Below are 25,539 nucleotides of genomic sequence, written 5' to 3' on the forward strand. Positions count from 1 at the left end.
AAACACCTGATAATGGGACAAGTGATTCATTTTATATCCTGTGGTGCCCGTAAGTTTAGATATTATATTTGTCTTATAGAAAGTTTATAGAAAGGAAAAATGTTAAGTGTTTAACTGATATTTGATAGTGATATTTTTTGAAATTGTTTATTTTTTCCACAGGAAGTCTTAGGGTATAAAGTGGACTACCATGTGTCCCTATATATTGTGGCTGTACTAGAGTATATCTCAGCTGATATTTTGAAATTGGCTGGTAATTATGTTTTTAATATCCGACATTATGAAATATCTCAGCAGGACATTAAAGTGTCAATGTGTGCAGATAAGGTAAGTATTAAAAGGTATTGAAGCTTAACTTGAATAATAGTGACTATATGTCACTTATACCTGTCTTTTTTTTATACATGATTATATTAGTAATTTTTATAATTCCTGGCATTGGAAGACAGAAAAATGCTGGTTACAGACCAGCCATAATATTTCCAGGTTTTTCAGCACATGACAGGATGGGAATCTCTTTTTTTCCATCAAGAATCTCTTACCAACAGGAGAAAATATCCAAAGCCTCAAACCAGTTTAAGAAAAGTGGTTTGAATTATGTATTTTTAGAGAATATATACAGAGTATTTGGGTACTTTTAACTATAAGAAGTAATTTTGAAAAATATGCTTAGTTTCACAGAATAGTTTAGTGGGTACAGATGGAGGGGAAAAGAGTTTACAAGCTGAAGTTACTTCCTTCTGGTAATTATTTTGTTACCTCCTTCTTTCCTGGCTGTAAGCTACTAAAGGAAGAAATTGAGTCTTTTCTTTATTTTCCTCTCCTTTTCATCCCTTTCTACTTTTCCTCCTTTTTTTCCTACCTTTTAAATCAACATTTTTGAGTACCTGTGTGCTAAGGTGCTGAACATTAAAGATAAAACACTTAGCAATCCCCGTATTAGGAGAAATTTATTTTAGTGGGAAATAAAAATTATTGTGAATATAATTGCAGCACAATGTGATTAATACTATTATACAAATAAGTCACAGGTGCAGTGGAGAAAATGATCACTCTGGCATGGGAAGATCAGGAACAGTTCCTACAGAAGATGCCTAAAGTAGACCTCTGAGGGTAAATGATTCCCAGGACCTGTCACATGCCAGTGGTTCTCTCCTTTGCATATCAGAAAGCTTTTAAAGAATATTGCAATTCCCTTTGACTTGGCCTGGGTTCAGCCTCCAAGCTTCAGTATTTTTTTGAAAGCATCCCATGTGATTCTGATGTGCACTTATGGTGGAGATCCACTGTACCATGCCATAGTCTCAAAAATGATTTTTCACTTAAATATCATGGTAGGAATTCCTTGTTATATCTATTTTACTTCTAAAATTATGATTACATGCAAAGTAATATAGAAAAGTATTTTATCTCAGACTTTTCAAAAGTTGCAAGTACAATAAAAGGTACTCCCCACTGGTAAGTCAATATAGTTTAGTGTGTCCTACAAACAAAAAGGTTCTCCTACATAACCATAGTATGATAGTCAAAATCCAGGAAATTAACACTGATACATTATACAATCTGATCCTGAGACCCCAATCAAGTTTTTTCAGTTGTCCCAGTGATGCCCTGTTTTATAGCAGAATGTTGATTTAAAATCAGTCATGTTGATTCCAGAATCAGTCATTTATCCTTCTTCAGTCTGGAACAGTTCCTCATTCTTCCCTTAACTTTTATGACTTTGACACAAGGATTAACCAGGTATCATTTAAAACTTCCCTTTAGTTTTTTCTCATGTTTCTCTTGATTAGATTCAGGTTATAGAACTTTTTGGCAAGAATATCATAGAGGTAATGCTGTGTTCTTGTTGCATTTGCTCACATGGCATGTACCATTTTGATGTGTCCTATTATTGGTGATGCTCTCTTTGATCCCTTGATCAAGGGGTTGTCTGCTAGGCTTCTCTACTTTGAAGTACTCTTTTCCCTTTTGTGATTAATACATATTTTGTCGAATATTTTGAGACTGTAAATATCTTGTTCCTCACTTTAATCATTTGTTTATTTTAACAGGACTCATGGGTTCTTGTTTTATTCAGTGGGCCATAGTCTGTTATTTCAGTACTTATTTTGATACTCAGATTTTCCCAGATTTGGCTGCTGGAGCTCCCTCAGGTTGGCTTCTCTGTCCCTGTTCTTCTTTGAGCATTTTGTTTTATCACAAGAGGTTTCAGTTTTAACTCATTCTTTACCTGTTGCTCAAACCTAGAATTAGTCACTTTCTAAAAAAATACTGCTTCTTTACAGTGGAAAATTACATGTAGAAACCAAGATCTGGGTGCTAAATGAGCTCATGGCTATGGAATGTCATTTCTCTGGTCTCTTAGAGGCCAGAGTTAGGGAGTATGTGTATGTATATGTGTGTGTATATCACATCTATATACTTATTTCTTATCTCTTTGTTTTGTTATGGCAGCCTGAGGAAGCAAATACAAGTGTACTTTTGCAAGTTGTGTATTTTTCAAGATAGGTGATATGTTTGCACTAACTTACTTTTAGGTGGGGTGAAGCTATAGGACAGGTGGTAATTCAGTTTTGCTTAGAAGATATTACTTCATTTACCTAATTCTGAATGGGTAGAAGAATTCTGGAAAATTTACTGCTTTTTTCTTCCCTCAAGCTTAAGCTCAAGAACATCTCTGTACCTACTGAAAAAGAGTTACCTGTCTTTATATGAATTCACCAATCTCTCCAGTTCAAACCCAATACCACAACACAGGGTTCATTTTAGTCTCCCCTTTTTTAACTCCCTTCCCTGATGGTGAGCAACCTGCTTCCATTTTTCTTAATGTATTTTCTTATTTGATCAATCCTTCTTTGTGTAACTGATCTTCTAGCAGTTGTCTTTCCCCAAACTGGTGTAGGCATCCTTAACTGCTTAATGGCAGCTGTTGGTCTAGTAAGTATCCACCAGAAGCATCACAGTGCCTCTATCATGTACCTCTACAATAGTGTTCATTTCATTTTTCTCTAAGTACAATAACCATCCTTACAATGAGACAAAGAACTACTGTTTTGAATATCTGTTATTTGTCAGACATAGTAATATGTATTTTAGGTACACTACTTCATTAACTTTTTCATCAGTTAATATTTTACATGAGAAGTAAGTGGTTGAACTGGGATTTTGGCTCCAGTTATTGTTTTCCAAAGATGTGCTCTTTTTTGCTATTATATGTGTGTGTGTGTGTGTGTGTGTGTGTGTGTGTGTGTGTATGTATATATACATATGTATTATACACATATATGTGTATGTACACACACATTTTTTCACTTAGGTCTGCCTTCCAGAAATACCTATTTTTCCATATCCAGTTTGATTGGAATGTTTTCTCCCTTTAACTTTTCATATTTCTCTTACTTGGAATTTTCTCATATAAATTAGCCTGTGAATACAACTCATTGTTTAATAATGTTTTAATTCCAAGTACTTTGAGAAAGTTTAATAAAAGTAAGGAAAATAAGTTTATACATTATTGATTTCTTTTTCTCAGGTTTTGATGGACATGTTTGATCAGGATGACATAGGTTTGGTTTCTCTCTGTGAAGATGAACCTAGTTCTTCAGGTGAACTAAACTATTATGACCTTGTCAGAACTGAAATTGCAGAAGAAAGACAGTATCTGCGGGAACTAAATATGATCATAAAAGTGTTTCGAGAAGCCTTTCTTTCTGACAGAAAGCTGTTTAAACCTTCTGTAAGTACCTTTTTGGTATGAAATTCCATGTATCCCAAAAGTCAAATAGCAGTTTAAAGTCATAAATAGTAACTTTGTATACTTTCTGAGTATCTAAAACAAAAATATTCTTTTATGTAGTATTCTTGGGTTTTTAAAATACATACATTGTTATGCTACATTGTGATGTCAGTGAAAATTAGACACACAAAAAAATTACAGAGTGATTGCACTATAATGCAAGTTTTTTCTGCTATGCAGTGTCTGAGACTTGTAGTCATTCATCTGAAAGGGGTGAAAAAAGAGATTTGGTGTAGAAAAGAAAGGCTTCTGCTTTTTCCTGTTTTTTGGTAAGTGCTTTAAGGCAGTAGTTTAAAAAGTTGATAGTGGAGCTTCCTAAGAATAAAAGTTTATGCAGAATGTCACATAAACAAACAAAAGTAGAGCTGGTTTCTTGGAAGATGGCGTTGGGATGAACACAATGAGGATCTAGGGATCCTTGTCCTTATTTTGCTTCCCTTTCTAGCTTCTAAAGTCAACTTTAAGTCAACTTTCTAAAGTCACCCTTTTTGGTTTATTTTTCCTTAGATGTCTGTATGTCTTCCCTTCTCTATAATAAGCCTTTTTTCTACCTCCCTACTTCCTGCCCCAAATAACTATTACATGAGTGAATAGAAGTGATGTGCAGACACAGCTGGCTCAGTACTTAAGATCTGGAAATGATTTAGCTTTTTTCATACTATTCCAAAAGAGTGAGCTTCAGTGATAATTTAAGGTATTTTAATTGGCTTCTGTTGTTTTTCTTTTGTATGTATGTTTAACATTTAACATTTGATGATAAGTCCCTTTCACTGGACATACTGCCTTAAGTAGTCAACATTTTATGTTTTTCAAAGTAGTGTCCTATTTTAAGTGACCTTATAACAATCCTCTGAGATAGGTAGGGCAGGTACTATCATCTCTACTTTACTGGAGAGGAAATTGACACAAAATGGTTATGACTTAATAACCTAGTTATAGAGGTTGAACTTGAATTTGGGTTCTTTTATACCATAGTATAATTGGGTTTTACCTTTGGTAATATGAAGAATAAAAACCTAAGACATGCTGGTAGTGAATAACATATTCTTTACTTTTTCTGTGTCCCATTAGTTTTCATTCCTCAGGAATTAATGTTATGGCTTATTTCACTAAATCAGTGCTGATTTGATAAAAAAAATTTCTATTATAATACTAAAGGGTCAAGAGAAAGAAAGAATCTCTTTTCTCTATATATCTAATTTTTTTAAAGCATGAACTAACATAGACTTTTTTAGCTTAAACTTTTGAAATAAAGACCTTCTGAGATCAGAACATAGTGCTCAACAAATACTTGATAAAGGAATGAATGATTTAAGATTGATCTTAATTTACTCCTTTGGATCTTACTCCTATGTCTTTAGAAAGCTCAAGTTTGTGAAAGGTCTGTTATGTGCCAGGAGAATTTTGTAGAAATCATCTCATGTAAGGTTCTTTCTGAGAACCTTATGAGGTAGGTATTAGTATACCAGCTGTGTGACCTTCAGCAAGTTGCTTAACTTCTCTGTGCCTGTTTCCTCATTCATAAAATGAGGATGATGTAGTACCTTCTAATAAGGCTGTTAGGAGATTACATGTCAAGTACTTACAACAGTGCCCAGAACATGGTAAGTGACCTGCTCCAGGGTTAATAGGGACCATGATCCAAGCTCAGGTCTGTTAGCTTGCATAGTCTGTGATCTTTCCATTATAAGATTCCAGAGTGAATAACAGTGGCCATAACCTGGAAAATGAGCCATATGGTTTGTTTGTGTCTAGAGGATTTAGCATGTCTTAATCCAGGTATAATTCATACATGGGAGTTGGAATGAAATCTTTAATTCCTCCTCAAATCCAGGAGACAGGCCACAAATTGTGAAGCTGGTTTGTGTCTGGATTAGGAGCTAGATCTTCATGTTGATCCCAGCTCTCGTCATTAACCAGCTCTATAAGACCTTGATTAAGACTGGTGTCTTAGCCAGTTTTAAAATACTCAAATGCTAGGATTTTTAAGAGAAGAGTTGCTTAGGATCATCTACAATATGATATTTTAGAATTATTGAAAATCTATCTAGAATCTGTATTTTCCAGTAAATTTACTGTGTGTAATCAATCCAAGGTTTTCTTTATTTCCCTTCCTTATTCGTGATGGATTTTTGCTATGTTTTGGAATATATTAGATACCTTGGAATTTATTAGTATGCCATTGGGTGAGAATATACCCATAACACTTATATTTCTTATATTTAATAATTTTTAAACAAAATTCTCAGTCTCACATGTCTTAATCTTTCTTTTTCTTTTTTCAGGATATTGAAAAGATTTTCAGTAACATTTCAGATATACATGAATTGACTGTGAAACTCTTAGGTTTGATTGAAGACACAGTTGAAATGACTGATGAAAGCAGTCCTCATCCCTTAGCTGGCAGCTGTTTTGAGGATCTGGCAGAAGTAAGTTTGCAAAACTATTTTATGTTCTCCTTAAATCCTAAGTGCTGTATTAAGAAATTTAGTAAGATATCTCTGTAGCAATTAAAAGACTTTGCTGGCTATGGTAAGAAATTTAAGATTTAACCAATAGTAAACTAAAATTACATTGTCTGTATTCATAGTGACACTTAGAGTGTATTTATGATAATATTTATAGTGGAAGTTGATATACTATAGTAGTAATGTTTATAGGTTTTTCTTTTTTAATGGCACATACATTTAAGATGAAAAAAAGGGGAATTTTATTGACTATAGCTGTTTAGCTTTTTTTAGTCTTAATTTCCAAAAATTGAAAAGGAGGTTTATATTTTAATATTTTCCCAAAGTAAAAATCATTTTGTTGTCTTTTAAGTAATTATAAAAGTAATGCAAACAACATGGATGGAGCTAGAGGGTATTAATGCTCAGTGAAATAAGCCAGGTGGAGAAAGACAAGTATCAAATGATTTCACTCATCTGTGGGGTATAACAACAAAGAAAAAACTGAAGGAACAAAACAGCAGCAGACTCACAGAACCCAAGAATGGACTAACAGTTACCAAAGGGAAAGGGACTGGGGAGGATGAGTGGGAAGGGAAGGATAAGGGGGAAAATGGGGCATTACAATTAGCACACATAATATGGGGGGGTGGGACATGGGGAAGGCAGTATATACAGAGAAGACAAGTAATGATTCTATAGCATCTTACTACGCTGATGGACAGTGACTGTAATGGGGTATGTGGGGGGGACTTGATAATTGGGGGAGTCTAGTAATCATAAAGTTGTTCAAATAATTGTACATGAACTATATCAAAAAAAGTAGAAATATTAAATATATAAGCTTACAATGGCACAAAAAAATTCTAGAAGAATATACAAGAACCTTTAACAGTGGTTCACTCTGGTTAAGGAGACATAGTTTTTCACTGTGTATCTTTAGTACTGTTTGAATTTTACCATGGTATGTATTACTCTCTCAACTAAAAAGCAACAATAACTTAATAAAATAAACTCAAAGTTGTTTTCCCTCAAAAAAAATAAATAAATAAAAGTAATGCAGCTCATTGTAAAAATACTAAGAAAAATGGAGACAAATATAAATAAAATGAAAATTACTCCATTTTGCAACACCCAGAAATGACTTAACTTTTCATTTATTATTTATCCTGACAAATATTTTTCTATACAAACATACCAACCTATGTGTATTTACAGAAATAGAATATTACTTTCTATAACCTGCTTTTTTCACTCAATATATCATGAATAATTTCCATGTTAATAAACATAATTCAACACAATTTTTAAAGTCTGAATTAGTACAATGTTATATGGAGACACCATAACATATTTATCTATTTACTAAAAATAAGCATGTAGGTTGTTTCCATTGTTTTGTTATTGTAAACAATACTGCAACAAATGTATTTATACTCTGCCTTCATAGTCTAATAATTATTTTAGGGTATATTCCCAAAAGTGGAACTATAGTACTAAAGACTAGGTACTTTGAAAGATTTTGCCAAATTTACTTCCAGCTAAATTACAGTATGTGTAGGCCCTCTTTTTTTCCCAGTTTCACTAACTCTGGGTATTATTCCATTCATTGTTGCCAGTCTAATGGGGAAAAAAAGCATGCCATTGTTTTTCATTTCTGCCTTTTTAAAAAAATTAATGATGTTGAACATAGCTTTTTTTGGGTGGGGTGGAAACAGGGTTTTAAAAGTGCTTTAGTTTTTTTGATGTAAAAAAATTCCCCATTTTCTAAATTTTGCCTGTTTTTCTAAAATTATAGATCACTGTTATTACATCCACTTTGTAGACAACGAAACTGGTAGTATAGAAGTATTCAGTTACTGATACCTAAACAAAATACTCAGCCTTTGTTCCTATTAGAAAGTTTTCCTAGTAACTTTTTTGTTATGAACCTTAGCATATTAATTTGTAGTCTGGTTGCTTGCTGTACTCTGAAGGATACCATGGTTGAGAAACATAATGTATTTTCTAATTTTTATTTTGTTTTTAAGTGTTGTAAAATAGATATAAAATTTGCCTTCTTAATAATTTTTAAGTGTTTTAAGTGTGTAACTCAGTGGCATTAATTAAATTCACAGTATTATACAGCCATTACTGCTGTCTATTTACAAAATTATTTCATCACCCCGAACAGAAACTCTGTACTCATTAAAGCAATAACTATTATTCCCTCACCTGACCCCTAGTAACCTCTAATCTATTTTCTGTCTCTGAATTTGCTGATTCTAGATATATGATATAAATGGAATCATGTATATTCTTTTGTATCTGCTTATTTCACTTAACATGTTTTCAAGGTTCATCCATATTATAGCATGTGCCAGAGCTCCATTACTTTCTATGGCTGAATAATATTCCATTGTGTGGATATATCATGTTTTGTTTATCCATTTATATGGATAGTTGTTATGTTGTTTCCATCTTTAAGTTATTGTGAATAATGCTGTAGTGAACATTGGTATACAAGTATATCTTTGAGTCCCTGTTTTCAATTCTTTTGGGTATATACCTAGGCATGGAATTGCTGGGTCATACGTTAATTTTTTTGTTTACCTTTTTGAGGAACTGCCAAACTGTTTTCCACAGGAAATAAACCATTTTATATTTCTACTGGCAGTGGATATGAGTTTCAATTCTCTCTATTCTCACCAATAGTTATTTTCTGAAAACCATACTATATTTTTAAAATAAAAAAATGAGTCAGATCTCTTAGTTCTAGCTTAAACTTTGGAGGATATTGATTATTACCAAGTAATAGCAATTTATTTAAAAATTACATTGGACAAAATATGGGCAGTTTCTGTATATTACTCTTCTAATTTTGAGAAGTGTGAAGAGTGGATAAAACAGTGACAACACTTTTTGCTTGTATAAATTCATATTGACCTAGTTAGCCTAACTGAAATTTCAAATCCCAGCCTTCTTTTACTAATACTGTTTCCATTTATGGGGATAAATACACATAAGCTTTAACAGTTTGATACTTGTGACCACAGAGTCAGTGACCATTTTAAGAAGGAATCTTCTTGTCATCTATCACTTCAAGATCACTACTTACATTTTTAAAAATTTCCCAGTTAGAGCCATAGTTATTGTTTAGCTCTGAAAAGTAGAGAGCAAAAGTTCTGAAACCTATTTGAAGACTTGAATAAAAGTTTGCCATTTAGTTATCTGTGCCATGATGTTCTTTAAAATCTAACATATTTTCCTTTTTTTAAAAAAAAATAGGAGCAAGCATTTGATCCTTATGAAACATTATCACAGGACATTCTTTCACCAAAATTTAATGAACATTTCAGTAAGTTGATGGCCAGACCTGCAGTGACTCTACACTTTCAGGTGAACTTAAATTGAATGTTACTATTTTTTTATAAAGCAACTAAAGAAATATTTCATTATCTTCCTCTTCAAATATTACAATTCTTGAATGCTTTTATGAAGCAGGTAAGAAACTATTTCACCAATCATCCAAAATCTGTTAAATCTAAGCCTGTTTTAGATTGCCTTCTATGTTCTGTCTTAAGTTCTTTTAATCTGTCCTTAATGTAGAAATCTTTTGTAGACGACAATCACAAATACTGATTGACCAGAAGAATCTGGCACATTCTAGATCTGGGATATAGAGAAGAATATGGAGAACTATTTCAGGATCTTACTCCCTAAGGAGCTAGAACTGAAATATTAAAAGAATGGAGAATATCCTCATATATACTCATACCAATTTCTTTATTAAGCCTATAATTTAAAATAAATATATTAACAGGAAGTTTGCAAGTTAATTGGTTTAGTAATGCAGTTAGATAAAATGAAGGTAAGTGGGGAGACAAATAAAATTTTATTTTACTCTTTCAAACATAACAAAGGTTGCATTGGTGTTCATTCTTGACTACTTACTGCTGTAGAAACTTCCTGTGTCTAGACTGGCTCTTCTCCTTTAGCATATGAATATAGTCAAACCTTTATTATCCTAAAACAAGCAAATAACCTCTCTTTACTCTAGCTTTGCTCCCTTTCATTTTTTCTATGTGTAGCCAGTTGTCTTCATATTTTTACCACTTTTTCCCAAACTGCTGCCATCTGTGTTCTAATCAAGATGTAACACTAAAAAACTGCCCTTGACAATGAACTAAATTGCCAAATCCAGTAGATATTCTGATTTTATATTTATGTGTCTATAGTATTTGTTAATCCCCCTCTTGTCTTTTTGACTCCCATGATACTACTTTCTCTAGTTTTCAGCCTCTCTGATTTCTTCTTTCCAGTCTCCTTAATTGCAGGTGTTAATCAACTTCTATTGTCAGACCCTCCTTTTCTGTCCCTCTGCTCTCTGTGGGTGACTTTATTAATACCCTTTGCTTTAGCTACTGCCTATATGTTGGTGACTTCCTATTTGTATTTTCAAACCATAACTCTCTTCTGGGCACTGGATGTATGTGCATGTGTGTGTATGTATGTACAGTGTCGTATAACAGCTGTCCTTTAATTCACTTGAAGATTCCAACAGGTACTTCAAATATAACATTCAAACTGAATTTACCATCTTCTCCTTGCCTTCTTTACTGTGAATTCCTATTATTTTCTACCTTACTCAAAAACTTGTCAACTTAAAATAAAAATTACACCTAATTCTCACAATTTACTTCAATGAAGGAGTAATTTTTAAAGTTATATCTTATATATTCATATAAACCATAAAGTAAACATGAAATGAGACAGTCTGCCTATAAGTTCTTTGCATACTTAATAAAAGCACTCATAGCATGTCTTGTTTCATTTCTATTAGGAATTCTTACTGTGGGATTTGAATGTTTAGGACCCAGTTATTCAAGCTATTGCCCCAGAAATTCAGTGAAATTGAAAGACTTAGATAAAACTCTTTTTCAGGCCAAACACTCACATGCACAGTATTAACTAAAACAAAATCATTCAGTGTAAGTTGAAGAAGTAATGGTTCACTAAAAGCAAACAAAGAACTTCATTAGAAGATGGGTAGCACACTTTAAGAATAGGAATTTGGCATCAGAACTTCTGGCTTTGGGCCAATCAGTAATTGTGCTACCTTGAGCAAGTCACTTACCTCGGACTCAGTTTGCTCATTTGTAAAATGGTGAGGATAATGTCTTATGGTTATTATGAAGGTTAAACAGCAGTACACTAAGCATGTCTGGCACATATTAAATACTGAAACATTAGCATTTGTTATTTATATTCCTTACACTGTCAATACATATTACATTGACATTTCAGAATGCACTTTAGTAGCCATTCAGTGTTAGTTAACAATACAGATTATCTTCATGGACTAACTTTAAAGTTTCATTTTAGTTCCAGTTCAACCACTATATATAAAATACATATGAATATATCTAGAGTAAGTCATATTATCTTTAATTAAGTGATAAATTAATCTTAAGGAAAATAAGTTGACAGAGTGTATATCCTGGTAGCAAGTCCATTGAATAAATTATAATTTAACTTCAGTTAACAATGTATGAGAATCATGGGAGTTTTACTTATGAGGATATTTGTTAAAAACAGTTTATCAAATTCTTTATGTTATATATTGCTGTTTGTATTTATGTGATGAAGAGATATACCAGTTTAAATAAGTTAACGTTAATGACATTTAAAACCAACATGAATGAATTGTAAATCCCTTATAAACTTGAGAAAATCATTTACCTTACAGACTAGTAGCTTTCAAAACTGGGATATCTCTAAAACCAGATATATTAAGATTTTTTAGGTGATATAAGGGCACAGACAGCTTTAAGAGAATCAGTTTCTAGTCTGCCTGCCACCTTGTTTGTGTTATTGCATTCACTTCCAACTTCTCTTACACTTTACCTCTTGCCGTATTGAATTTCCCATTATGCATTGAAATGAGATGTAAAAACTTGCAGGGAACCAGTGGGGGAAAATAGAAGTACTACTCATGAAGGAGAGTTCATTGAATGTAAAGCAACAGAGTTTCCAAAAGAAGGGGGTGGAGTAATTGTGTTAAAAACTTTTGGTAACTAAAATGTTATGTCATATCTAGCTGTATCTTGTCTTATCTAAGAATTAAGAAGTGAGATAGTTATTATAAGGATTAATACTAACTTCTTTTAAGTACTTCATTACGATTTGGACATCGGAATAATGGAGAGGGGAGGCTTGTAAAGTTCTCATACCTGGATATACTGTGTTCGAAGCAATTTTAGGTTTTCCAGATGTTTCTTATATTTAAGGCTATGACATTAACATGTGTATTTGAACTTAAGAATGAGGTCAGACCTTCTATAGAAATTAAATTGGGTCTGGCTGTTGATTTGGACAGTGAAGATTGGCTTTGTCAACTTTGTTATATGACAGACATCTTTCATAAATTAAATGATCTGAATACAAAATTTATTTAATCATTGTTTGGTGAAGTATATTTGAATCACATCTATAATATATAACATCCAAAAACTACATCCTTTGTAACTACTTAAAACATTTCAAATGAAGACATAAAAATACACAAAAGGGTACTTAGCTTTCAAAATTCCTTTAGGATATGCAAAGGCCAAAACATTTTAAGAAAAGCTGTTGAGAACTATTGTAAAAGTCATTTTAGCTGTATCAGAGATACAGAAATGTATTACTTATCTATCTAATAGTTTAAAGGGTGAAAGGAGAAAAAAGCTTGGTTTATAGCACTTCAGTTTCAATATAGAACATAGTTTCCATTATAGCTTAAGTCTTTATCTTGTATAAAAGCCATTTCCATTAGACATTGCTATTATTATATATTTTTGATATCAGAGATACACTGTTATATCTTTTTGCCTTGCAGTCCATTGCTGATGGTTTTAAAGAGGCAGTTCGTTACGTCCTTCCACGCCTTATGCTGGTGCCAGTGTATCATTGTTGGCACTATTTTGAATTATTAAAGGTAAGATAAAGGCTTCCTGAGTATATTCCATATTTATTCTAAGGACTATAGTTTCAATGATGAGATATGGATGGTTTCTCTTTAGTTTTCTTCTTTGAAGCCTTCAATCACTACTAATACTAATTAATTGTATAAGGTATCTGTTGCCTTTGGGACAAGCCTCAGAATTCATCAGTGTTTCTTTTTCCACTTCAGGTTCCATATACACTTTCCCTTTATATTTAGTGGGCATGTAGAGAGATGGAGATTTTCTGGTGTTCATCCATTCTCATTTCTCTATGTCAAAGCTACTGATTTTCATTGACTCCAGCTAACATCTGAGGATTTTTGCCTACTTTTACATTCTTTACCTTTATTTTTTTTTTTTGGTATCATTAATGTACAATCACTGTATCACAGAGAAGGGACATAGTGGATCTCTGGCTTCTTGCTGCACTGATGGACAGTGACTGCACTGGGGTGTGGGTGGGGACTTGATGATGTGGGTAAATGTAGTAACCACATTTTTTTTTCATGTGAAACCTTCATAAGAGTGTATATCAATCATACCTTAATAAAAAAATAAAAGAATTTTCCAAGGAGATGCCCTGCTCCAGGATGTGATGGGATAGTTGGGTCATGGTGCTAATTCTGATCTGCCAATAAAGTGATATCATGTAAAAAAAAAATACAGTCACATGAGCAAAACTGTGGTTACTAGATTCTCCCCATTATCAAGTCCCCACCACATACCCAATTACAGTTATTGTCCAACAGCATAGTAAGATGCTATAAAATCACTACTTGTCTTCTCTGTGCTATACTGCCTTCCACGTGCCCCCACCCCTACATTATGTGTGCAAATGGTAATGCCCCTTTTCCCCTTATCTCTCCCTTCCCACCCATCCTCCCCAGTCCCTTTCCCTTTGGCAACTGTTAGTCCATTCTTGGGTTCTGTGAGTCTGCTGCTGTTTTGTTCCTTCAGTTTTTGCTTTGTTCTTATGCTCCACAGATGAGTGAAATCACTTGGTACTTGTCTTTCTCCGCCTGGCTTATTTCACTGAGCATAATACCCTCTAGCTCCATCCATGTTGCTGCAAATGGTAGGATTTGTTTTCTTCTTATGGCTGAATAATATTCCATGGTGTGTATGTACCACATCTTCTTTATCCATTCACCTACTGATGGACACTTAGGTTGCTTTCATTTCTTGGCTATTGTAAATAGTGCTGCGATAAACATAGGGGTGCATAATCATCTTTTTCAAACTGGGCTCCTGCATTCTTGAGGTAAATTCCTAAGAGTGGAATTCCTGGGTCAAATGGTACTTCTATTTTTAATTTTTTGAGGAACCTCCATACTGCTTTCCACAATGGTTGAACTAGTTTACATTCCCACCAGCAGTGTAGGAGGGTTCCCCTTTCTCCACATCCTTGCCAACATTTGTTGTTGTTTGTCTTTTGGATGGTGGCCACCCTAACTGGTGTAAGGTGAAATCTCATTGTGGTTTTCATTTGCATTTCGCTGACTACTAGTGATGTGGAGCATCTTTTCACGTGCCTGTTGGCCATCTGAATTTCTTTGGAGAAGTGTCTGTTCAGCTCCTCTGCCCATTTTTTAATTGGATTATTTGCTTTTTTGTTTGTTGAGGTGTGTGAGCTCTTTGTATATTTTGGATGTTAACCCCTTATTGGATATGTTGTTTATGAATATATTCTCACATACTGTAGGATGCCTTTTTGTTCTACTAATGGTGTCCTTTGCTGTGCAGAAGATTTTTAGTTTGGTGTAGTCCCACTTGCTCATTTTTGCTTTTGTTTCCCTTGCCCGTAGAGATATGTTCATGAAGAAGCTGCTCATGTTTATATTCAAGAGAGTTTTGCCTATATTTTCTTCTAAGAGTTTTATGGTTTCATGACTTACATTCAGGTCTTTGATCCATTTCGAGTTTACTTTTGTGTATGGGGTTAGACAGTAATCCAGTTTCATTCTCTTACATGTAGCTGTCTAGTTTTGCCAACACCAGCTGTTGAAGAGGCTGTCATTTCCCCATTGTATATTCATGGCTCCTTTATCATATATTAATTGACCATATATGCTTGAGTTAATATCTGGACTCTCTATTCTGTTCCACTAGTCTATGGTTCTGTTCTTGTGCCAGTACCAAATTGTCTTGATTACTGTTTCTTTGTAGTATAGCTTGAAGTTGGGAAGCAAGATGCCCCGTGCTTTATTCTTCCTTCTCAGGGTTGCTTTGTTGCTATTTGGCGTCTTCTGTGGTTCCATATGAATTTTAGAACTATTTGTTCCAGTTCATTGAAGAATGCTGTTGGTATTTTGATAGGGTTTGCATGGAATCTGTAGATTGCTTTAGGCAGGATGTCCATTTTGACAATATTAATTCTTCCTATCCAAGAGCATGGGAAGAATTTCCATTTATTAATGTCCTCTTTAATTTCTCTTAAGAGGGTCCTGTAGTTTTCAGGGTATAGGTTTTTCACTTCCTTGGTTAGGTTTATTCCTAGGTATTTTATTCTTTTTGATGTAATTGTGAATGGAATTGTTTTCCTAGATATAGCTTTTTATAGGAATTTAAGAGAAGCATGATAAGAATTTCAGTAAAATCTTACAGAGTTAAGAAAAAACTTACATGAAGTGTAAAATCTTGGGCAGGATACACTTATAGACAACCAAAGAGAGTAATGATTATCAGGTAAGCAAGAAATATATTCTTCAGTCAAGTTCATACAATATTACACATTAATGAAAGACCACTTCCACTTTATTACCTTGTTTAGGCATATATTGCAAAGCATTTATTCTCTTGACTGCTTTTCCAAAGCATACTAACTTCATTTTATTTCTTAAACTGTGTAATTATCCAGTTTCTTTTAAGATACAGGGGTCCCCGTCAATTTGTGTTCATCAGATTTAGGCATAGACCAGTGTTTTGCAGAGCTATGGCTCTGTCATTGAGAGAGGTTGGTGTAGTAGTGTGGCAAAAAAGCACAGACGCTGAAGTTAGAATTCCAGGGTTTGAATATAGACTCTTCTACTCATCTTGGGTAAATTACTTAATCTCTCTGAAACCTACAGTTTCTTCATCTGTTATATGTGTATATAATAGTACTTATCCTACAGAATTGCATGAGAAAGATTAAATAAGCTAATGCGTAAAATAGCATACACAGAGTTAACTCAATAAATATTCATCCTTGTTCTTATCTAAACAATAAAATTTTAAGTATTTATATGGTATTCACTAATTCTGATTACCTTTTGGGTACCTACCATATTCAGGTACTATACTAAAAATGAATAAAACATATCCTCTGGCTTTAAGGAGTTCATGGCTTAGTGAAGAAGATGAATATCAAACAAATAATTGCAATGCAGTAAGTGCCTAATGGAAGTAGTACTATAGGATCACTGAGGCAGGAGTAACTAACTGTCTAGGAAAGGTTAGAAAAACTCCTATGGGTGTTAGGTATATAAAGCTTTATCCTATTGTTCTGGCCTGTGTGTGTTACTTTTTTGGGGGAGTTGTGACAGACAAATCCCAAGGCACTACTGCAGATCAAGAGAGATAGTAAGTCACAATATACGTAAATCCGATCATTAAACTCATGCAGTGCTGTGTGTTGGTTACATGTCAATAAAAGTCGGTAAAAAGGATAGTAGAAATGCAACTGCTAAGTTCAGCACTGACTTACATCTTGTATTGGTTGGAAAATTACCCTAAAGGATGTTATTGATGAAGTTGGATATGCACAAAATGAGATAATATAACTTCATCAGTGTTAAATTGGTCACTATACTGTAAAAGAATATCTTTGTTCTAAGATATATTGCTAACAATGCTGACTAAAGGGGAATGATACTATTTGAGAGTAATGTGTGGTACACTTGAGATTTCCTTGTATTCCAAAACAATCTCAGGATTCTTTAGCAGTGCTTCCCCTTCCTCAGCAAGGAACTGAAAGGATGGCACCCCAAACTACAGTTGACCCTTGAACAACACTGTGGTTAGGGGCCCCAAACCACTGCACAGTCAAAAATCTCATAACTTTTGACTCCCCCAAAACTTAACTACTAATAGCCTACTACTGACAAGAAGCCTCACTGATAACATAAGTATTTGATTAACACACATTTAGTATGTTATATGTATTACATACTGTACTCTTATAAAAAGGAAAATGTCTTTCAAATTGTTGCATATCTCCAAAAAATTTCCCAATATATTGAGAAAAATCTTTGTATAGTGGACCTCTGTTTTGTTCAGGGGTCATCCATACTGGCAAATAGTTCGGCAAGATAATTTCTATGTTGAGATATTTGGAATGCATTATTGAGAATTAGATTGGATATTCATTTATCTGGTGTTTATTAAATATCACTGATGTTTATTAAAATTCAAGAAATGTTTAATGAATTATTGGACTAAGATCATAGCAAACAGAGCTGCTGCTTTATATACTTCAGTCACTAGGAAGTCCTGTGCTTTTAAAGTTTTTTTTTTCCTTGACAGCCTATAGTTATTAATGTATATTTAGAAATGATAAGACTAGTTACGTGGAAGAGTGAACAGCCTAAACACCAAGTGGACAGTAGAAATTTAGTATCCTTATACACCTAAACTGAAAAGTAGTTATACTTTTGATAGTCTCATTATTAGAGATAACTTGGAAATTTGAATCAACAAAAGCAGTAAGAATAAAAACCTTGTAATTAAGTATTTTATGTCATCAATATCCAGATTTGCTAAGGAAGTATTTTAGAGTAGAGCTGTGAAAAATCATATTGTAAGAAATCTTTAACACAGTAAAATGATTTTGCTAGTAATTTTTACCTTTGGAAGTTAGAATGACTAAATGCTGATTCTTCTTCAAACTTCCTGTTGTGTTTTCTTTCTTCATTCAGCTTTTTATTTCTTAATCTAGAGATTAAGGAATATAAGAAGATTTATCACAGAATTTCTGGTAAGGTAGCTTAAAATCATAAAATAGATCTAAATTTTTAAAAATTTTCTGGAAGTAATTATAACTTTTCCATATTCTTGCATTAGTGTATATTTGTATCCATACAATCTCTATATCATATCTATATAATGCTCCACTTTAAATTCTTCTGTCAAACAAAACATTGGAGCATCATCCATCTGAATTATTTATTGTAAGGTAAATTTTCTTCCATTTTGAGACTAAGATCTAGAGAAATATTGGGATAAATAAAATAAAACCAGAGTTGTTAGAATTATTAATAATGCAATTTATAAATTTTATTTCTAAGGGTTAATAGGATAGGATATTAAGTTTCATGGTTTCATGATATTTACTACAGTATCTGAATTTTATAAATTGTAAAAATTGTGAGTTGAATCCTTTGTGAGATGCTGTTTGCAGAAATCTTTATGATGGATTGAAGTGCTAAAGTTAGCATACTTGATTATGTTGTATAACAAAGATATGCAAGCTTTTAGAAACCTCTGAAACTTAAGAATTTAATCATTAAAGAATATGAAATAATTGTTTATTTTCTCTATTCATAGTTACTAATGAAAGTAACTAGTAAGCTTCATGTTTTACATATTTTAATCTATTTTTATGTATCTAGAAAATGTCCAAATGACTTTCACAGGTGTCTTTTTCTGATTGCTATGGCAATAGTACTTTATATGTGTATTAAGTTTATACATGTAGAAAGAGAGTTGGTTTGAGGGATCAGGAGGTATACATAATTATATAAAATTATAGAAGTTTTGATTAAGTATATTTAAAATTCATTTAGAGTTTATCATATTTGTTGCTGATTCCTCTAATTATGAGAAACAAAGAATTGAACAATGCAGGTTTAATTTTTCTTTATGGTTCTTAGCAACTGAAGGCATGTAGTGAAGAGCAAGAAGACAGAGAATGTTTGAACCAAGCTATTACTGCTCTCTTGAATCTCCAAGGTAGTATGGACCGAATTTACAAGCAGTATTCACCTAGACGCCGACCTGGGTAATTCCAAATTATTGAAAATATGAATGCTTTTGCATACTTCACTTATATCTGATGCCTGGTTTTCTAAAGGAGTTTAATTTATAGTGATAGTTGCATTTTTTAAAACGATACTTAGTTTCACATTTTTCTTTATGGTCTTTTTTTTTAATTGACTGTCATATTGCTAAGATATATTTAATGAAATTTAAAAAGATATATTTAATGATTTCTTTGTGTAATTTATATATGAAATTTAAGATTCTTTGTAATTTTAGCTTCTAGTACTTCTTCACAATAATGAAATAAAAGCATATATATCATCTAGAGACAAAGTAGAAGAAAGTAAATGCCATGTGTAAAAGTCTATGGTTTGGTTATTTAGTATTTTTATCACTTGATTTGAGGAAGTTTATACTTAAAGCAATTAGGGTTGCTTAGTCATTGAATGAGCTAAATTTATTTTGCTGGTTTTTTTTTAGGGATCCTGTTTGCCCTTTTTATAATCGTCAATTAAGAAGCAAGCATCTGGCTATTAAAAAAATGAATGAAATTCAGAAAAACATAGATGGATGGGAAGGCAAAGATATTGGACAGTGTTGTAATGAATTCATTATGGAAGGTCCATTGACAAGAATTGGTGCTAAACATGAACGGCATATTTTTCTCTTTGATGGCTTAATGATTAGCTGTAAACCCAATCATAGCCAGTCTCGCCTTCCAGGTTGCAGTAGTGCAGAATACAGATTAAAAGAAAAATTTGTCATGAGGAAAATACAAATTTGTGATAAAGAAGATACATGTGAGTGCAAACATGCTTTTGAATTAGTATCCAAAGATGAAAACAACATAATATTTGCTGCAAAGTCTGCTGAAGAGAAAAATAATTGGATGGCAGCACTTATTTCTCTTCATTATCGTAGTACTCTAGATCGAATGCTAGATTCAGTATTACTGAAAGAAGAAAATGAGCAACCACTGAGATTACCAAGTCCTGAAGTGTATCGCTTTGTGGTAAAAGACTCTGAGGAAAACATTGTTTTTGAAGACAACTTGCAGAGTAGAAGTGTAATCCCCATTATTAAAGGAGGAACCGTGGTGAAATTAATTGAGAGGTTAACATATCATATGTATGCAGGTAAGTGAAACTCATAAGTGCTTGCAAAGGGCTGAGAATCTAAAAGCTTTTCAAGGATATTCAGAAATACTTGAGGCCTGGAAGAAGGGATTGCCTCCAAAATATAAAAAGAATTCTATAGAATCAAAAGGAATAAATAACTAATTAAATGTCTAAAATATAATATTGTTGACTTTATTATTATTAAATATTTATAAAAATTGTAGATTCATGAATCTTGAATTTGAAAACAACCCTCATTTATCAAGAATACCACAATTGGCAGGAAGAGCCACAGTGGGAAGAACCAGAATAAAAAGAGAAAGGAAGGAAGGCCTCTAAAATATACTGCTTTGAATTAATTAAACAATAAATTGAACATGCAACCTGTTTTATGCTCTACCTTTTCAGATCCCAATTTTGTTCGTACTTTTCTTACTACATATCGTTCATTTTGTAAACCACAGGAATTGCTGAGCTTACTGATTGAACGGTAAGAAAAACATTTATTTCATTTACACTAACACTTTGTAAAAAGTTAACTATTTTATATCTTGTGAAGTGCTGGTACATAATATGTACTCAAGTAGTTTTTGCACATGGTCTGTTTAGCATTAAATTAGCAGTATTTTACTGTTCTCTTCAAACAGCATGCTCACTGATATCTCTGCTTATTACAACAGAGATCTTTTTAGATCTTACCAAATATTAATAGTAGTAATCAAAAAGACCCAACATTAGAGGATAAAAAACTTTATATTTTAATGAACAGTTTTCTGTGCAATAAAACAGTACTTAATTAAAAGAGACTTCTTTACTTCTCACTTTTTTTTTTTAATTAAGGTATCATTGATAGACAATCTTACGAAGATTTCATGTGAGCAACATTGTGGCTTCAACATTCACCCATATTATCAAGTCCCTCCACCCCACCCCATTGCAATCACTGTCCATTACTTCTCACTTTTAAACAAAGTTTTATTAAGGAAAGTTATAAAACATATATAAGAATAAATAGATTATAATAAACCCCATTTATCAATCATCCAAGTACAATAATTATCAACTCAGCATTTCATCTGTTTCTCTATCAACTTCAGCAGGATTCATTTTGTAGTAAATCCTAGACAACATATTTCATCTGTAAATATTTCTTTTCATATTTCTAAAAAAAAAGTACTTTTATTAAAAACATAATCACAATCCCATTATTAGACCTAAAAATGTTAATAGTTTCATTGTTATGATTAGTTTTTAAAAGTTAAGTTTTGGGTTGAATTTTTCCTTTTCCCTGAGTATATTAGTGGCACTTCAATAGGCTAAAAGTATCCCCCCAAAATAATTTTTATTTCACATTTAAAAACTTAGGGCAAAAAAAAAAATTTAAAAAAACTTAAGGCCAGAATTTTATGTGACATCTATCATTATGTTGTTCTAAGTTTGCCTGACTAAATCAGTATAACGTGCTATGAAAATCTACTTAGTTGTATTTCCATGTCCAAAATAAGGAAAGCACACTTCTTAGACTTATATTTTAGCTGTATTTCCTATGATTGGGTAATGTTTCTCATTTTTCCTTTTTGATTTTTACCTTATCCATTTATGTTCCTTAAGTATTGCTTAAAAATCAATTTGGGCCTTCTCTTTGTATTTATGCTCGTTTTATTCAAAGAAATTTATGTCTAAGTCATTGCTGTTATGTTCTTTAAAGAGGTTATGTGCCCTATAGATTGTTTCTTGAATCTTTTCCACTGACTTTTTCTATGTTGATCAGTGCTAGTTATTGAAATTTTTGATAAAAGTAGGAATATAAGACCTTAGTACTTAGTACTGCTGAAGGGCAATTTTTTGTAGTATGTAATACTTCAAGGGAAGTTTATCAGTAATTACGCTTTTCACATAAGTGGTAAGAAAGAAAGTTGCTTAGTTAAAATATTTTACCTGCTGTATTTGAAATCCGTTTCATTTATACATGAACAACAAAGTTTCTGTCACTTTGCTTTCTTCTTAGATTTGAAATTCCAGAGCCAGAACCTACTGAAGCAGATAAATTGGCAGTAGAGAAAGGTGAACAGCCAATCAGTGCAGACCTTAAAAGATTTCGCAAGGAATACGTCCAACCAGTACAACTTAGGTTTGGCCTGAATATTATACTTTTTATGTATCATTCAATTTTCAATATATAGTTTAGCACATAGTTCTTACATCTTAATTCAGACAGAGGTATTGTTGTTCACTTCATAGAAGTTAAGTTAAACTTCCAAAGTTCTATGTGAAGCTAGACAAAGAAATGTAATTATTAAAGTATACTGTGTTACTTTACCTCTGGCATGTGATGTATTGTGCTTAAAGATCAGGGTATCTATTAAGTAAAAATTAAGAAATTTCATATGAGTTTGGCTACTGTCAATTCCCCCACTGCTTTTTTTTCTCTTCCTGTCCCATATTACCATCTAGTAATCCTGAGCCTTTTTACGGTTTATAATCATGAAAGTTCTAGCTCTTCCCCTACTCCTACTGTGCAAAATATATAGATATATATTACTGAATCTAAAAAATCATTTCATTTCTAAAAATAAATTTGATAGTAGCAACTGCCAGTTGTTAGGTAATTACTGTGTGCCTGAGTGCTTTATCTTTTTTTGTCTTACCTTCACAACACAATTACTATTTCCATCTTACATATACCAATATTGAGACTTGTGAGGGTAAAGTAAGTTTGAAATAGGTCATATATACCTGTCTGACTTCCTAAGCCAGTGTTTTTTTTCTTTAACCACTGAGCATTCAAAATTGGAAAGTCCTTTGGTTAGCCCTCTTTATAATCCCAAACTATTATCTACCCCTTTCCATGGGAAAACTGAGTTATCTTACTAAGTGTACATGATCTATATATTTTTTGCTGTAAATACTAAGATTCCTTGATTACCACTGATGAATAAATTGCACCTTTGGACCTGAGTGTTATTTTCCTGAGTTAATTATTTTCCAGGACAATTGTCACAAATAAATGCAGTTTTTAGGGAAGTGATAGAGCTCCCAGCTATCTGTCTCTCAGCCAAAACATTTAACATACCATTCTTTGTACAAGACTGTAATACGATTTACCCATCAGCAATAAAGAAGTAATTACTTTTTCTTTTTTTGCTAGCTACAGTGCATTTGTATTAACCCACACTCAAGCCCCTTGACATGAGGCAAACATTTATGAGGTTACTGTATAGGGGCAGAATATAGTCCTAGACTCTTAGTCATGTACATTCCTTAAGTATTTATTACTAAGCATTTTCTGTGTTGTCAGTCCTGTACTTTTAACTGGGTGAGTAATAACATAGAATATCATCTTTGCCACTGTGATATTATGATTTTACCAGGGGAAAAGGATACATGAAACAGTTACGTATTATTCTACCTTAAATGTTTAAGTAGCTTAGCTGAAGGAACAAAATAGCATGAGACTCACAAACTCCAAGAGGAGACTACCAGTTACCAAAGGGGAGGGGTGAGGAAAGACAGTTGGGGAGGGAGGGAGAGGGAGATTGTGGGGTATCATGATTAGTGCACATGGTGTCTATGGGATCACGGGTAAGACAGTGTAGCACAGAGAAGACAAGTGGGGACTCTGTGGCACCTTGCTATACTGATGGACAGTGGCTGCAGTGGGGTGTGGGGGGACTTGATAATGGGGGTGAATGTAGTAACCACATTGTTTTTCCTGTGAAACCTTCCTAAGAGTGTATATCAATGATACCTTAATAAAAAAAAATCTGAAAAAAAAATGTTTTAAGTAGCTTAGAAATTTCCCTATAAAATTTCAGGAGTAGCAAAAATTAGTCTGGAAAAATTAGGGAAGGCATCTTTTCTTTTTTTTTAAAATTAGTTTCCTAATGCCTTTCCATTTGTTCTTTGGTTTTTTTTTCCCAGAACTTTTTTCTTTATTGAAGTATCATTGATGTACAATCTTACATTGGTTTTAAGAATACAACACAGTGGTTCAACAGTGGAATATTATTCAGCCATAAAAAAGAATAAGATCCTCCCATTTGTGACAACATGGATGGACCTAGAGGGTATTATGCGAAGTGAAATAGATCAGGTGGAGAAAAACAAATATCGTATGATTTTACTTATTTATGGAATTATTATAATAATATTATTACATAATATAAATAATTATTATAATAATAATTTATGGAATTATTATTAAATCCTCACCCCACTAGTGTGGTTACTATCTGTTAACATAGGAAGATGTTACAGAATCATTGACTGTATTCTCCATGCTGTGCTATTATCCCTGTGACCAGCTTATATTATGATTGAGAATTTTTGTGCTCCTTTTATCTCCCTCACTCTCCCCACCCATCCACCCACCCAACCCCTCCCCATAGTAACCACCAGTCACTTTTCAGTGTCTATGAATCTGTGGCTGTTTTGTTCATTTTGTTTTGTTTTTATATTCCACAAATAAGTGAAATCATATGGTATTTGTCTTTCTCCACCTGGCTTATTTCACTTAGCATAATATCCTCTAGTCCATCCATGTTGTCACAAATGGGAGGATTTTATACTTTTATTATGGCTGAATAATATTCCATTGTATATATGTACCTCCTCTTCTTTATCCATTCATCTGTTTATGAACATTAAGGTTGCTTCCATATTTTGGCTATTGTAAATAATGTGGCAGTAAACATACGGGTGATACATATTTCCAAATCAGGGATTTTGTTTTCTTCAGGTAAATTCCTAGAAGTGGAATTACTGGGATGTATGGTTATTTCTTTTTTTTAGTTTTTTGAGGAACCTCCATAGTGCTTTCTATAGTGGCTATACCAACTGACATTCTCACCAACAGTGTTGAAGTGTTCCCTTTTCTCCACATCTTCACCAACACTTGTTATTTCTTGTCTTTTGGATAGTGGCCATACTAACTGGTTGTGAGGTGATATTTTGTTGTGGGGCTTTAGTTTACATTTCCCTGATGATTAGCAATGTGGAGCATCTTTTCATGTGCCTGTTGGCCATCTGTATTTCTTCTTTGGAGAAATGTCTGTTGAGGTCCTTTGCCCATTTTTTCATCAGGTTATTATTATTTATTTTATCGTGAGGCATATGAGTTCTTAATATATTTTTTGATGTCAGAAGTAATCTTAAAAGAGATAAAATCTGTGATTGTCCCTAAGAAGGTGTAGGACTTAGGTAGGCACAAATATGACTATAGGCATTGAAGGTCTTGGGAAATAGTATAAATA

General features: G+C 33.0%; 1 protein-coding gene across 2 annotated transcripts in view; it reads left to right on the forward strand.

The window, feature by feature from the left end:
• The window catches only part of SOS2 (SOS Ras/Rho guanine nucleotide exchange factor 2), an 81,520-nt gene that overhangs the window by 33,887 nt on the left and 22,094 nt on the right, over positions 1 to 25,539 (forward strand). For both annotated transcript variants that reach the window (XM_036917202.2, XM_036917210.2), the window contains exons 4-12: positions 163 to 327; positions 3,536 to 3,739; positions 6,085 to 6,228; positions 9,514 to 9,624; positions 13,106 to 13,204; positions 19,061 to 19,188; positions 19,650 to 20,305; positions 20,696 to 20,777; positions 22,296 to 22,418. In XM_036917202.2, the coding sequence (XP_036773097.2) occupies positions 163 to 327; positions 3,536 to 3,739; positions 6,085 to 6,228; positions 9,514 to 9,624; positions 13,106 to 13,204; positions 19,061 to 19,188; positions 19,650 to 20,305; positions 20,696 to 20,777; positions 22,296 to 22,418 (1,712 nt within the window). The remainder of the gene's footprint in view (positions 1 to 162; positions 328 to 3,535; positions 3,740 to 6,084; positions 6,229 to 9,513; positions 9,625 to 13,105; positions 13,205 to 19,060; positions 19,189 to 19,649; positions 20,306 to 20,695; positions 20,778 to 22,295; positions 22,419 to 25,539) is intronic.

Source organism: Manis pentadactyla, chromosome 11 (genome assembly GCF_030020395.1).
Source record: "Manis pentadactyla isolate mManPen7 chromosome 11, mManPen7.hap1, whole genome shotgun sequence".
Classification (NCBI taxonomy): Eukaryota; Metazoa; Chordata; class Mammalia; order Pholidota; family Manidae; genus Manis; species Manis pentadactyla.